This window comes from Pleurodeles waltl, chromosome 1_1, assembly GCF_031143425.1.
Source record: "Pleurodeles waltl isolate 20211129_DDA chromosome 1_1, aPleWal1.hap1.20221129, whole genome shotgun sequence".
Lineage (NCBI taxonomy): Eukaryota > Metazoa > Chordata > Amphibia > Caudata > Salamandridae > Pleurodeles > Pleurodeles waltl.
This window is the reverse complement of record NC_090436.1, coordinates 523101836-523115395: the sequence shown is the minus strand read 5'-3', so window position 1 is coordinate 523115395 and position 13560 is coordinate 523101836. Positions and strand designations below refer to the sequence as shown.

At 44.6% G+C, this 13560-nt stretch overlaps 1 protein-coding gene across 2 annotated transcripts in view; it reads left to right on the top strand.

Moving 5' to 3' along the window:
• KIAA0825 (KIAA0825 ortholog) overlaps window positions 1-13560 on the top strand; it is a 2111807-nt gene that overhangs the window by 1536621 nt on the left and 561626 nt on the right. For both annotated transcript variants that reach the window (XM_069225418.1, XM_069225426.1), the window contains exon 20: window positions 7119-7216. In XM_069225418.1, the coding sequence (XP_069081519.1) occupies window positions 7119-7216 (98 nt within the window). The remainder of the gene's footprint in view (window positions 1-7118; window positions 7217-13560) is intronic.

The following is a 13560-nucleotide window of genomic DNA, read 5'->3' as shown; positions in this document are numbered from 1 at the left end:
AGAAAGCGGTGATATTGCCCTCTGTTTACGCCAAGTTCAAGGATTTGTTCGACGAAGGTCAGGCGGAGACATTGCCACCCCATCGTATATACGATTGCAAGATAGATTTGATTCCGGGAGCACTCCTTCCTTCTTGTAGGGTATATGCTTTATCAGACCCAGAAACCAAACATTTGCGAAGATATCTGGACCGTTTCCTGGAAATCGGGTTCATTAGACCATCTTGTTCTCCGGCAGCTTCTCCACTCTTTTTCATAGCTAAAGCGAATAAAGAGTTGAGAACCTGCATCGATTATAGAATGCTGAACAAAAACACGATAAGGAATAGATACCCTCTTCCCCTCATTCCTGTGTTATTGGAACAGGTGAAAGAGGCAACTATCTATACAAGGTTAGATCTGAAGGGGGCTTACCATCTGGTCAGAATCCGTGAAGGGGATGAATGGAAGACGGCGTTTAAGACCCGTTATGGCCTGTTTGAATACTTGGTAATGCCGTTCGGGTTGTGTAACGCCCCGGCGGCTTTCCAATACTTTCTGAACGATGTTCTCAAAGAATACGTAGACCACTTTGTGATCGTTTATATAGATGACATATTGGTGTATTCTACCTCCTTAGAGCGGCACATGGAACATGTTTCCCTAGTACTCCAAGCATTGCAACAGCACCATCTTTATTGCAAACTGAGCAAATGCGAGTTCCATGTACAGAAGGTTGAGTTCTTGGGGGTGGATTTAAGCCCGGAAGGGTTCTGCATGTCGACAAGAAAAATACAGGCGGTTCAAGAGTGGCCAGTGCCCACTAGTGTGAGAGACGTGCAATGCTTCCTGGGGTTTTCTAATTACTATAGAAGATTCATCTGTCATTTTTCCCACATTGTGTCACCTATAACAAGGTTGCTAAGAAAGGGAGTGTCTTTTGTTTGGTCAGAGGAGGCAGAGGAGGCCTTCTGCTTCTTAAAACAGGCCTTCTGCTCAGCGCCTATACTCCAGCATCCACAGCCAGAAGTACCTTTTATAGTCGAAGCAGATGCCTCGGATATAGCCATTGGGGCTGTGTTATCCCAAAGAAACAAGATCTCAGGACAGCTTCATCCGGTGGCGTTTTTATCTAAGAAGCTATCTGCTGCGGAACTCAATTATACGGTGGCAGAAAAAGAACTACTAGCCATCAAGAAGGCATTTCAGGAATGGAGACACTATCTCTGGGGGGCCCAACACCCGGTCACGGTATATACTGATCACCGAAACCTGCAGTATATGAAGGAGGCTAGACAGCTTACCCAGCGGCAAATGAGGTGGATGCTGTTCTTTTCAGAATATGAGTTTGTAGTAACCTTCCGTCCTGGGGTCGACAATCGCAAGGCAGATTCACTGTCTAGACAAAGGGACGCGAGGAACGTCACTTCAAGACCTGATGAAGCAATCATCCAACCGGAAAAAGTGCTTTGTGCCCTTCATATATCTCACTTCCTAGAAAAGGTCTCTAAGCATAAGTCTGCTGCTCAGTGGAAGGAGTGGGCCGAAGTAAGTCAGGACCGTACCCTTAAGCACGGAATACCGTTGCAAGGTAATCGTTTGTATTTACCAACACCTGAACTTCGAATGCAAGCCTTCAATTGGTGTCATGATGCGGTAACAGCTGGTCATCCGGGGTACACCAAAACTGCGCAAATAGTGCAACGACATTTCAGGTGGAAAGGTTGGGCTAAGGACGTTGCGACATGGGTAGCTCGGTGTGAGATATGTGCTCGATCCAAGGGAGAAAACGCGAAGAGCCAGGGCAAGCTGATGCCTTTGCCCACTCCGGAAAAACCATGGCAAACCATCAGCGTGGACTTTGTGGTAGGATTGCCAATGGATCAGGGGTACAATGCTATCATGGTGGTAATTGATAGTCTTACCAAGATGGGTCACTTTCTCCCTTGTAGAAACCTACCTACAGCAAGTCAGACCGCCCATCTAATTCTGTCTCAAGTGGTGCGGTTACATGGTTTACCTAGAACCATTATTTCAGACAGAGGCCCCCAGTTCGTTGCTAGGTTTTGGCGCATGTGGTGCAAGGTTCTGCGCATTGAATCCGCCCTATCCACCAGTTTTCACCCACAAACCGATGGCCAGACGGAGCGTCTCAACCAAACCCTGAAGAAATATCTGAGGTGCTATGCAAAAGACGCGCAGGAATCGTGGGTGTCATTGCTATGGCTGGCCGAACTATCGTACAACAATGCTTGGCATAGCTCGATAAGGGAGTCTCCTTTTCGTGCTAACACAGGGTTCCACGCGGAGATGTTGCCCATAATCATACCTCGGGATGTCACGGATCAACCTACTGTCCATGCTATGGTTAAGAACCTACAATCCATGCAAAAGAAAATACGATTTAATTTGGATAAAGCCAAGGAACAGTATAAGAAATGGGGTGATGTACATCGGCGTGAGGGGCCGGTGTACCAGCCAGGGGACCGAGTGTGGCTTTCCACCAAGTATATACGTTTTAAGATGCGTAGCATCTTTCATCCTCGTTACATTGGTCCTTATGAGGTGGTACGCAAGATAAACCCTGTGGCTTACCGTCTCAACTTACCTGCTTCCTTAAGAATCCATCCGGTGTTTCATTGCAGCCTTTTGAAGCCAGCTCTGTCCGCGACCCGGCGGGCGGTGCCTCCGGTGGTTAGAGACGGACAGCTGGAGTATGAGGTGCGCAAAGTGTTGGATTCCAAACTACGGGGGGGTAAGTTATGGTACTTGGTGTCGTGGAAAGGGTATGAGGCCGAGGAGGATTCATGGGAGCCGGAAGGCAATGTTCATGCCCCTAGGGCGGTGCAACGGTTTCATGCTTGTCATCCCACTAAACCTGGCCCTAGGAGGCGCTTTGGAGGTGGGCGTACTGTCAGGTGCTAGCCGGCGCCTACAGGGCCGATCGGGAGATTGTAGTCATTAAGGACTACACTTCCCATGAAGCCCAGCGCGGTAGAGATCGCGTAAAAGTCGGCGCACCCTGGAAAGGGTGTGCGTTATTTGTGCTAATGAGGCAGGTCGGAGCCTCAACGAAGTAGGAGCGGACGGCGTTCCCCAGGGGGGAACTCATCGGCGGCCCGAAAAGAGGAATGAGATTCAGCAAGGCCCCCTCCTGGAAACTGACCTTTTACCGGCAGAAGGAGTTCCGAGCTGCTCCTCCTTTCGAATTCCGAGTACTAAGAAGGTGGTAAGCGGCAAGCTTGCTACTTGCCGGAGGCTATCGCCTTTCTTTATTTCTGCATTCCTTACGGCCAGGTTGGGAGTGACTGTCATAAATTGGAGCACTTTACTTTTGAGGTACCATAATAAAGGAACGGCGATCTTATGAGACATAATCTTTTGGCTTTTTGTTGGCGGCGATTCAGAATGAGATTTACTGTTTGCAGGATTCCAAACAGCCGGGACAAATAATTCTTGTCAACATTCACTGAGATATGAACGAAGTACTTCTTCAAATATACGTGACATTAACGAAAGGCTTAGTGGGTTAACTGAATCATAGGAAGAAGTACAAAATAGATTTTCTTCACCTTATTCTTTCTCCTTATGTTCGTTTCGTTATACGTTCTGTAGTATTGTTTAGGAGGAAGGGCGGTGAGACCCTTAGGTGATTATTAGTGGCCGTAGGTGGCTTGGGGCATCCATTGGTGATGCTGATGGAACATAGTCAGGCTTTGGACTAGTTCTGCCCTTATGAGTTATGGGCAGTCCAGGTCGTTTTGGTTTTAGTGAGACCTTATGAGAATAGACAGACAATGTGATAATTAACACTGTGTATTTTTCTTTACAGTTATCCCGTCCCTGCTGATCCTTCCCCTTCCTTCCCTCGCTTGATTACTCCAATGCACTGTGGTTTTTTATCAGTGACTTGGTGGTGTCAGGAGGTGGACCTTGTTTGCATCACACCGAGTCTGAGGAGTACCTACACCGTGACATCTTCTGCAACATAATCACAACCATCTACACCAACTTCCACCCGCAACCGGACCTCACTTACCTTGCTATAAGTCTTCCAGTATCAGACAAGAGCACCACCCTGACAAAATGGAACCCTATCACCACAGAGGAACCACAGCAGTCATGAAGACCATCCACGCTGGAGCCCTGTCTGATCCTTGCCCCCACCATACCTTCAACAAAGACACACCCACCATCAGCTTAGCTCTCACCCCAATCGACACAGCCACTTTACTGGAAGCACATAATCATCATCAGCCTCCTGAAGAAGCCCTCAGCATGCCAGGCAAACTCTTGAACTACCAATCAACCTCCCTCCCATCACACCTGGCCAAGGTCCTAGAAAAAGCCTCAGCAACCACCTGGCTGAACACCAACTCCTCAACATCACACAATCAGACTTCAGACCAAACCACAGTACAGAGACAACCCTAAATGCAGCAACAGACAACATCCGGATATTCCTCGGCAGCGGAGAAACTGCAGCCCTCAGAAGACTTTGCAAGGCTGACATTCAGAGACCCACCCTCCAATGGATCTGCACCTTCCTTACCGAAAGGACACAAACAGTCAACATGCCACCATACTCCTCAGAAGACCAGAAACTCATTTGTGGAGTCCTGCAGGGTTCTTCGCTCACCCCTACCCTCTTCAACATCTGCATGATTCCTTTCGCAGACATCATCCGTGGCACAACATCAACATACTCACTACATTGTTAATACATAACCGATATTGTCCCTCTTGGACAAAACATCGAACACCATAACTAACTTCAACTCGAACATGAACAAAGTGACCACCTGGATGAAGTTCAACTGCCTCAAACTTAACACAGGCAAGATTGACTTTGTGATCTTTGGAAAAGAGGCCTTGTCGTGAGACTCTACCTGGTGGCCTTTGGACCTCGTACCCACCCTCATACCCAGCACTCAAGCAAAAAAAAAAAAAGATCATTTTCAACAGCAAGCTGGACATGTGCGCCCAGGTCAGTGCAGTCGTTGCAGCCTGCTTTCATACCCTGTGGGTGCTGAAAAAGATATCCAAAAGGCAACCCAACAGTACTAGCATAACTGTTAAGCAAGCCCTCATCACCCGCAGACTGGACTGTACGGGAACTCTATGTGGTAATCACAATCTAAGTCAAAGAAATACGTAAGAGCGTCCAGAATGCAGCAGCCATACTGGTTTTCAATCTTCCCTGTCTGGCTCTGTGTACATAAGCATGCAAAGTTCAAGCCCCTCACCAACGCATACAAAATGAGGAGCTGAAGACCTGGCACTTCAAGTAAGGAACCCCCGAGGCTAGCCCTCACCTGCAGAGCACCAGGGTCCCATCACAGGTGAGTAGGCAAAATAAAAATCTACATAAAAAGCTCAAATATGATGCTACAAACTTTATTTACCCTCTTTCAACTCAGTCATTTCAAGTATCCCTTGACTCGAATACATGACTCTAGGCCATCAGCACACTAAGATGATTTAATACATTCATAGTGATTCACCACATTCCAGTTATTTTAGATCTCACTGGGATAAGACAGTCATGTAGTCCATGAGAACGCCTCACCAGGACTAAGGGCTCGTGCATGAAACTATGTTGATATACAACTAGGATATATAGAGCCCAACCAGTCATGATCTACAACAGAAGAACCAAAATATAACAAAAATGTGAAAACTCTCTTTTACACGCTAGACCATACAAAAGTTAAGATCCACCAGGAAGCACACAAACGAACTTATGAACCATGCTGAGTAGTGGGCGTCATATGAACTATTGTGGGAGAGTAAAATATTTTGACTAACCGATGAAATTGTCAACATATTTAGCAACTTAATTTTTGTCACAGTTTTACATGGTTCGTGGTGTGACTGTAAATAGTGTTTAAGTTATCAATTATGCACTCATGCGCATTAGATAATTGGCTTAGAACGCTTGTAAATACCAGTATGCGACATTCGAGCATTTCAGCTGTGACGCTTGTGGCTGTTTTCTTAATTTCTTACAAGGTAAACTCATGAAGTAACTTCTTAAGAATGGAACTGAACGCTGAACAAAACGTTCTACTCATGATGTCCCTGACAGAAGATGGTAGAGTGCCCTATCATTATAAGTCAAAACCACAAACTATGAAGTTCATCATTTGACGAGGTGTCACTTCTAAATGTTCTTCACAAGCCCAGATTCCCAGGTCCGAACAAGGCCACAACCTATTGGCAGAACACCACGACGATGTGCGCCTGCTAGTATGAACGCCACCCGCCACCCCGCATGCCCGCCAGTTACTCCTGGTTTGACTGCCGCCACTGCTGCAGTCTCCAGTGGACCTTTTTGACATCCAAGTGGGTGGCGGGGCCTCCCCAGAAGATGTGCTGATCCCTTTTTATTAGTAACTTCTCTCCAAAAAGAGCGATTGCTCTAATGAGCTCAGTGCACCTGTGCCTTTAATGAAGGTTGTGTATACACAACACACGGAGGCCCTCAAGGTGGCCAGGTGACAGCTTGCTTTCAAAGGCCGCATGCGGATTTAACACCCGTTTCCTAAAGCCACCGAAGTAAGACAGTATTTATATCTGTAACTCCGAAGAGTATTCGGTATAAGGCAGCCTTTATTTTAAAGTAGGATGGAGCTTTCGAGGGGTGGGCGGGGATTTCAGTTCCTGGCCTAGGATGGGCCACATTACAGCAGCCTCTAATGAAGATACAGCAGGCAGGCGGCTTGCCAGCGCTCACAAGTTTCTTTCATGATAAACTTCCTGCTGACAGTAGGAAATGCAAATTGCAACAATACATAAAAAGTTGACAATTATTTTATGTTTTCTCCACTTTTCAAACAAAGAGGGAGCTCTCAGAAAAAGTGGTTGGGCAGAATGCATTAACTGTTGGAAGAATAATGGCTTGAAAATTTGATTTATCCTTTTATAAATAACGGTTACATCTCCAAATGGATTTATAAATTAATTGCCGTCTTATTGGAATAAAACAAAAACATCTTCTGTGGATGTGATTGATATCAACTGTCCAAGTTCTTTTTCGACCCCCCTCCTTCTTCGTTAGTCTATCACAGCTGCAGCTTTAATTTACTGATCATATTAACTCTGATTAATCGCTAACAAGAGTTTCTCCCCATACATCAGCAATCCGCCGTCAACGAGTGGAACTGGGGTTGGGCGAGCCTGCTGCCAAGTTGTCGTGGACTAAATGAGGCGACCTTCAGGGCGATGCTCGCCCAAAGGTAAGGGCAGGCAAAGAACTGCTTCTTATGTCTGTTTCCAGTACACCATGAGCTGTCGTGTGCAAAGCTGCCGGATAGACATGAATAATATTCCGTCGTCCAGAATGCATACACTGGACTGGAACATTTGTTCACTATTGTTTGTGGTTTTTGGTGTTTAAATATAAATGTGAATATGAATGTGATTGTAGCTGGATCTGCGAAGCAATAGAGCCCTGCACATTAAGCGAATTTGAGGAATAGTCCAGCATGGGGTACATCACAACTTTCTTGCGTTGGTCCTCGGTAGCAGTATCCGTGTCAGATTTTCAGAATAACCATAACTATATAGTTGAAGCCCATGTCGATTATTTGTATGTAAATGTATTCCACATATTTGGTAGGTAATGCAGTAGATGCGTAAACTCCGAGAACCAAAAAACCTCTTTTAAGGCTGCGTTTTACTTACAAACTTGTGGACAGGGTGCCCATTTTCCTTGCTGTATTAGGGCCCATGGCTCCCAGGCTGTGCCACTGATCCCACATGAGTATTCTGAAAATATATCCCACATCTGACTTTCACGGACAAAAGTTGGAAATCCGTGCTCTACATCAGGCGGAGATGGGGGAGGAATAGAGTGGTCTCTTCTTTTGGGTCCAGGTGGGCAGTAAGTGCTAGTAGGATCTTCCTCGATAACAGGTTCTTTTAAGTATGCGACAATTAAAAAAAAACAAAAAAAACTCTTTTTATCACTGTGTCATGAGGTTCATCTACTCACGTTTGTTGATGCAGAGGAACTGCACTTACACAAATGTGCAATATGTGTAGTGTACTTGTTCACAAGCTTTGATGGCTTCTGTGCAATTCACTAATAAAATGCAGTTATTCTCTGGATCAGTTTAAAAATTAAGGTGTGACAAAGATGCACATTTGAATATGTTTCAGTAATGATAACTCATACAGATTTGTTCTCATGATAAATAAAATATAGATTTGGTCTGGAGCTCAATAAACACTTACAAGAATCGTTCTTTAGGTTTCCATTGATTACAATTGAATGTGTCGGATTTTGTAAAAACATGTTGCCATGTGCATGGCACTTTGGCAAAAAAATATATTTACGGTAGCCTTTGTATGCTTTTAATTTGTCGACTTTTAAATTAATCTACGACTTGAAAAGCATTTCTGTTTTTCCCTTCCTGATGGGCCTTGAGGTTGCATTTTGTTACTCCTGGTTGATGTATTCTATGTTCTTTTTATGAGCTTTATGCTTGTTTCGTTGTGGTTGGTGGCTGAAAACAAATCGTTGGTTTCCATACTGAGTGGGAGCAGACCTGTATTTTGACAGCATTCTTTCTGGACTTAATATTCTCAAATCACTCTCCTGGTGAAACAGAGGTGTCCCAAAGTGGTTCTTTATCTCCTGCAGGCCCTTACCTCACACTGGTACTCATGCTTAATAATTTGACACACTTAAAAAACCGGGGCTTAGATATGTTGCTGCACACATTTGTATCACAAACCATTTACTTAACATTTGTAAACCCAGTGTGTAACTTCAGGACCTTCCACCTTAGTAAAGGGAAATTATTCCTACATAAACTTTTATTTGTAGATGCATTAGATTATCCCTTTATCTGATGCAACAACGAAAGTAATTCCGTGAGGTATAAGTGCACAAGGTTCATGATTGCTGGAGGCAGACATGTACATTTCTAATTTCTGTCCACTTACGACTGTGTCAGAAATTACACGAGTATCACTTGGTAATGCTCTTTTGTCCAGAGACGCAGAGAGATAGTATCAAAAAGTATTACTATAAGAGCTCAAAATCCTGAGGCCTTGCCTTGTCGTTATTTGATGTTGTAGGTAGCCGAGTGGAGAGGATACAAAGGCTACAACTTGTGGTGATCAGCATGATTGGTGGAAAAGAGGCGTCATCATGCACATTTTCCGTTGGAAGTGAGGGTCAGAAGCAGTGGGAGCTAAAGACCCTGTTGTGATGAGAAAAGCAGCAGCATAATGGGTCACATGATATAAATGTCCACTCATCACTTAACTCCCTCAGTGGTCACACCTTCCACATTAACTCTTCCATTGACACGTGGATTTTATAATATATCTCAAAATTCTAACTTTTCATGACAGAAAGACTTATCTAAATGTCGACTTCTGTATTAGAAATAGAAGCTGCCACCCAATTAGCTATAGCTCCAATGAGGGACAGATATAATCAGCTCTTTTCAGAGGTATGTCTTGATGATCTGTGGATAAATCTGTACATGTTTCCAGTTCCTCAGTGGTACACCTAGTTTTTAACTATCATATACAGACTTTGCTTGCTAGATAAGTGATGGGGTTTTGACCTCTTCCTGAACAAGACATTCTCCTCATCCACACACCTCTCCTCCAAGGGCTTCCCATTATTTGAGAACTTCAAAATAAAGACCAGCAACCATACCATGCAGTCCTGCTTTACAGTCCATTAAGCTGTTTGCACTGACTATAACCCCACCAATAGTACACCCCTCATTGTCATTCTGGCCTCTAAATCTATAAGGGTTTTCCTGCCTACCAGAAACTGCTCATTTTTTATCATACAGTCATTAATGTGAACATCTCCAATCACTCTACTCCACTTTCCCTCTATTAAACTTTTTTCCCAATGCCAAGAGTCTATCCACACTCCTACAATGCCACCCTCTGAAGTCTTCTAGGCTTCTGTTGCCTTCAGGTTTTTTTAGGTTTTGGATGGTGATCTCTGGACAAAACGTTTTTTCTGTCTGACTTCCATGCTCCTGGTTGTGCTTCCAGCCCAAGCAGCACAAAAAGACTCTGAAGATGGCAACCATACAGAGGGGCTTCTGGCATGTCCTTCTGAAGTTACAAGGGAATGGACATGACACCAAGTGGTCGATGCCACTGACAAAAAGGGGAAAAAATGTAGGGACTACAAGAGACAACTACGGGCCCAACCACTAGTTGGTAGAATGATGCACAGAGTGTGAGTCCAAAAAGTTCTTCAAGCTGCAAAACGTCTCCTATAGTTAAGTAACCACTTCACCTTACCATGCCACCTTTTAAGTCCCCATACTTTTCTACTCTACTAATCTATGCGGTGCCTCTCCATCCTATTTACCGCTCAAATATAAATTAATGCTTTCCAAACAAGAAATCTTGTAAGGAACCTTTATGGATTTCTCCTCTTAAACAAATTACTTCGCAGCCTCCCCTTTCCCATTCTTCATCATGAACCTGAATCAGTTTTAATAGGGTCAGCTGCTTCTAATCAGGCTTCCACAACCTTTTTTTCTTGATTGTCATCTTAGGAAATTACCAAGAGTTGTGTCATAGGGTTTAACTAAATCACCTTTCACCCCTTAGGTGAGTGCGTATTCTAGAATTCTTCTCTCTCTCCCCTTCTTTGCCCTGTCTGCCTCACCTTCAAACTCCTCTTTCATCTTCTTGATCTGTCCTTTGTCTGGCAAGAGCCTTAACATCCTCTACCTTAAACTCCATAAATGGATTTCAAATTGATGCACAGCAATTCTCTACTAGAAGGCAATTTGCTTCCTATTGTTAAACATGTATAAAACTGAAACAATATACTTCCTATCCACAATTGAACATTCAAGCATCTAGAGCCTCTTCTCCACCTGACATGATCCTGCCCATGCTTGTGGCCTAAAACCTGGACTGGATACATTTCCATTGCTCAGTGCTGAACCCATGCAGACTGAAACAATATACTTCCCCACCCTCCACTGCCCATTTCATCTCCTGTTTGCCTGATATGAACTTACCCTCTCCCTCCACAATGGAACCGGGGCATTCAGTACAACAGAAAACTGCAGCTGTCAGGTTTAATAATTGCCATTGTCACTGTTGCCTACTACTACCTTCTGAACATCAGACAGATCTTCATGTACCTATTATTCCATGCAATCAAAACTTTCTTATTTGTTTTAAACACATTTTTATTGTTTTCGTCACAGTTTATACAATAAATCTCATGCTGTGCATTATAGTATAACTTGTCTCCTGTGCCAGGATCCTTGTCAGAGTATGTTACATTTATGTTATATAGCTGCACGAGCTGACCGCCATACGACATGCAACTATGCAATACTTTCCGATCTGGCATGTAGGTTGATCATATTTTCGTGGCATTAACAACTTCAATAATTGCTTATGTCTCCTCTAATAACCAATTATGCCCCCCCCCCCTTTAAACTTGACATCAAATTCTCGTGTGTTGGGCACGGCAGTGGTATCTTCTATCGTTAGCTCTCTGTTATGTGTTGTGCAGTTATGGTATGAATCTATGGCAGATCATGGACTAGTAGTTTATCCCTGGTGAGAGCTTGTGGAACTGTGCTCTTCTTTTCACTATACCTCGTTTCCACAATATCTATTTCATACAGGAGGGTCCTAATAAGCCCAGTATTATGTTGTGGACGACGCCTACGTCCTCACCCATTCTCCATTTCATTCTCCAGGTTGTCTTGCAGGTTTCTAGAAGCACATCCCATTGTAGCGTTATGGGGCACCTTTGCAAACCTCTGCTTTCCTCCCGTCGGAGGGCGGCACTCTCAGCCGAGCCCCACTCCCTCACCTCTGTACTCCACTGTGCCACCGAGGGTGCTGTTGTTGCTTTCCAGTGCCTAGTTAAGAGGCGCTTTGCCAACAGTACGGCTAAGTCAGCAAATCGTGACGTCACCTTCCTGTTTTTGGTATGTGGGAAGAGACCGAGCAGGCATGCCTCTGCCATCTGCCAGTCACCTCTCCCTGTCACCTCCTCCAGGATGGTACCAATACAGTACCAGTATTGGGTGATATTAGGGCAGCTCCAGAGCATATGAAGCAGCGTTGCGTCCTCCACTTTGCATCTCGGGCATATCGGTGATAGTGCCGGGAATAAGATATATGGCCTATGTGGTGTAAGATATGCTGTATGCAATATGGTGTATTGTATGAACTTAAATCTGGTATTAAGGGATACTTCTTTTGAATATATCAGTATGGAGGACCATTCTTTGTCCGAGATTTCCCTACCCATATCTTCCCCCCATTTGGTTCTCATGGGCTTCAGTAAGGGCACTCTGAGACCCTTATAAAACCATCTAATTAAGTGTTTCTCATGTCCCATGGTGTGTATTGCTTGAATAAAATCGTGTGTTGGTGGTTCAGTTCCATCCAGTGCCCAGTGATCCCTAATGTAGTGTACTATGTTAGCATATAACAGAAACAGTGAGGTAGGCAAGTTGTGTTTGTGACTAAAGTCTGTATGTGTGAGCAATAGGTGGTCCTTGAACAGCGCCTCAATGGTATCCACTCCTTCCTGTGTCCACACTTTTATCCTGCCTTGGGTCAGTATTCCAACGTTCGTGGGGAGTTCCAGCAACAGAATATTTGAGGCATAAGGTATTGTGTCAGTAGTGTACCTTAGGGTAAGCTTCCAGTATTGGAGTGCCATTCTTAGTAGGAGCGGCAGCCTTCGTGGGGGTCGGGATCCAGGACGGATCAAATAATGTAGTCGGCCTCTGCCGAGCATAGATTGCGTAAATTCTATTTCTTGTAAATTGCGTCCGGCTAGCCAGTATGCCAGCCACTGAAGCTGACCCGCTATACAGTAGGCTTTGAAATCTGGTGCTCCCATACCCCCCTGGTCTGCGGGCATCTGCAGTATTACTAAACTTATCCGGCGTGTACCAGCCCCCCCAGATGAGGCCTAACAGGATAGAATGTAGTGATTTTAAATAAGCAGTAAGGAATATTGCCAGCAGGTTCACAAAATAGTACATTATGGGAGGTAGCATTATCATCTTTGCTAGCGCCAGCTGGCCCGCAATGGGCAGCGGCAGTGTTATCCAAAACTGGACCTGCAACCTGAGCAAGGCCATCGCTCTCTGTAAGTTGCCCTCCAGCAAATCTACTGGGGTTCTGTATATGTGAATCCCTAAGTACCGGAAGGTGTCAGTGGCTCCAAGCAGTGTTTTGTTACCAAAAGCAATTGTATTCCCTATATCCGTCTTACAGGTTAAGAATGCGATGGATTTGTTGTAATTGATCTCAAGTCCAGGCAGGAGAGCGAAATCTGCAAATATCTGCGCATCTGTCTTTTGGTTCTGGCCCAGATCTCTTGCGTACAACACCATGTCATCGGCATACAAAAATATCGAGTGCACCATGGTGACTATCGCAATACCGCATTTCTCAGCATCCCGCCCAAGTCCCTGTCAAAACTTTCTTTACAGCCTTGGTGCTCAGTAAACCTTACTACTGCGGTCGACTCGTTCATAGACTTCAGAAGTTTCTTTTCTTTCTACTTTAAATAGTATTGAACATCATCATTTGCTCCGTA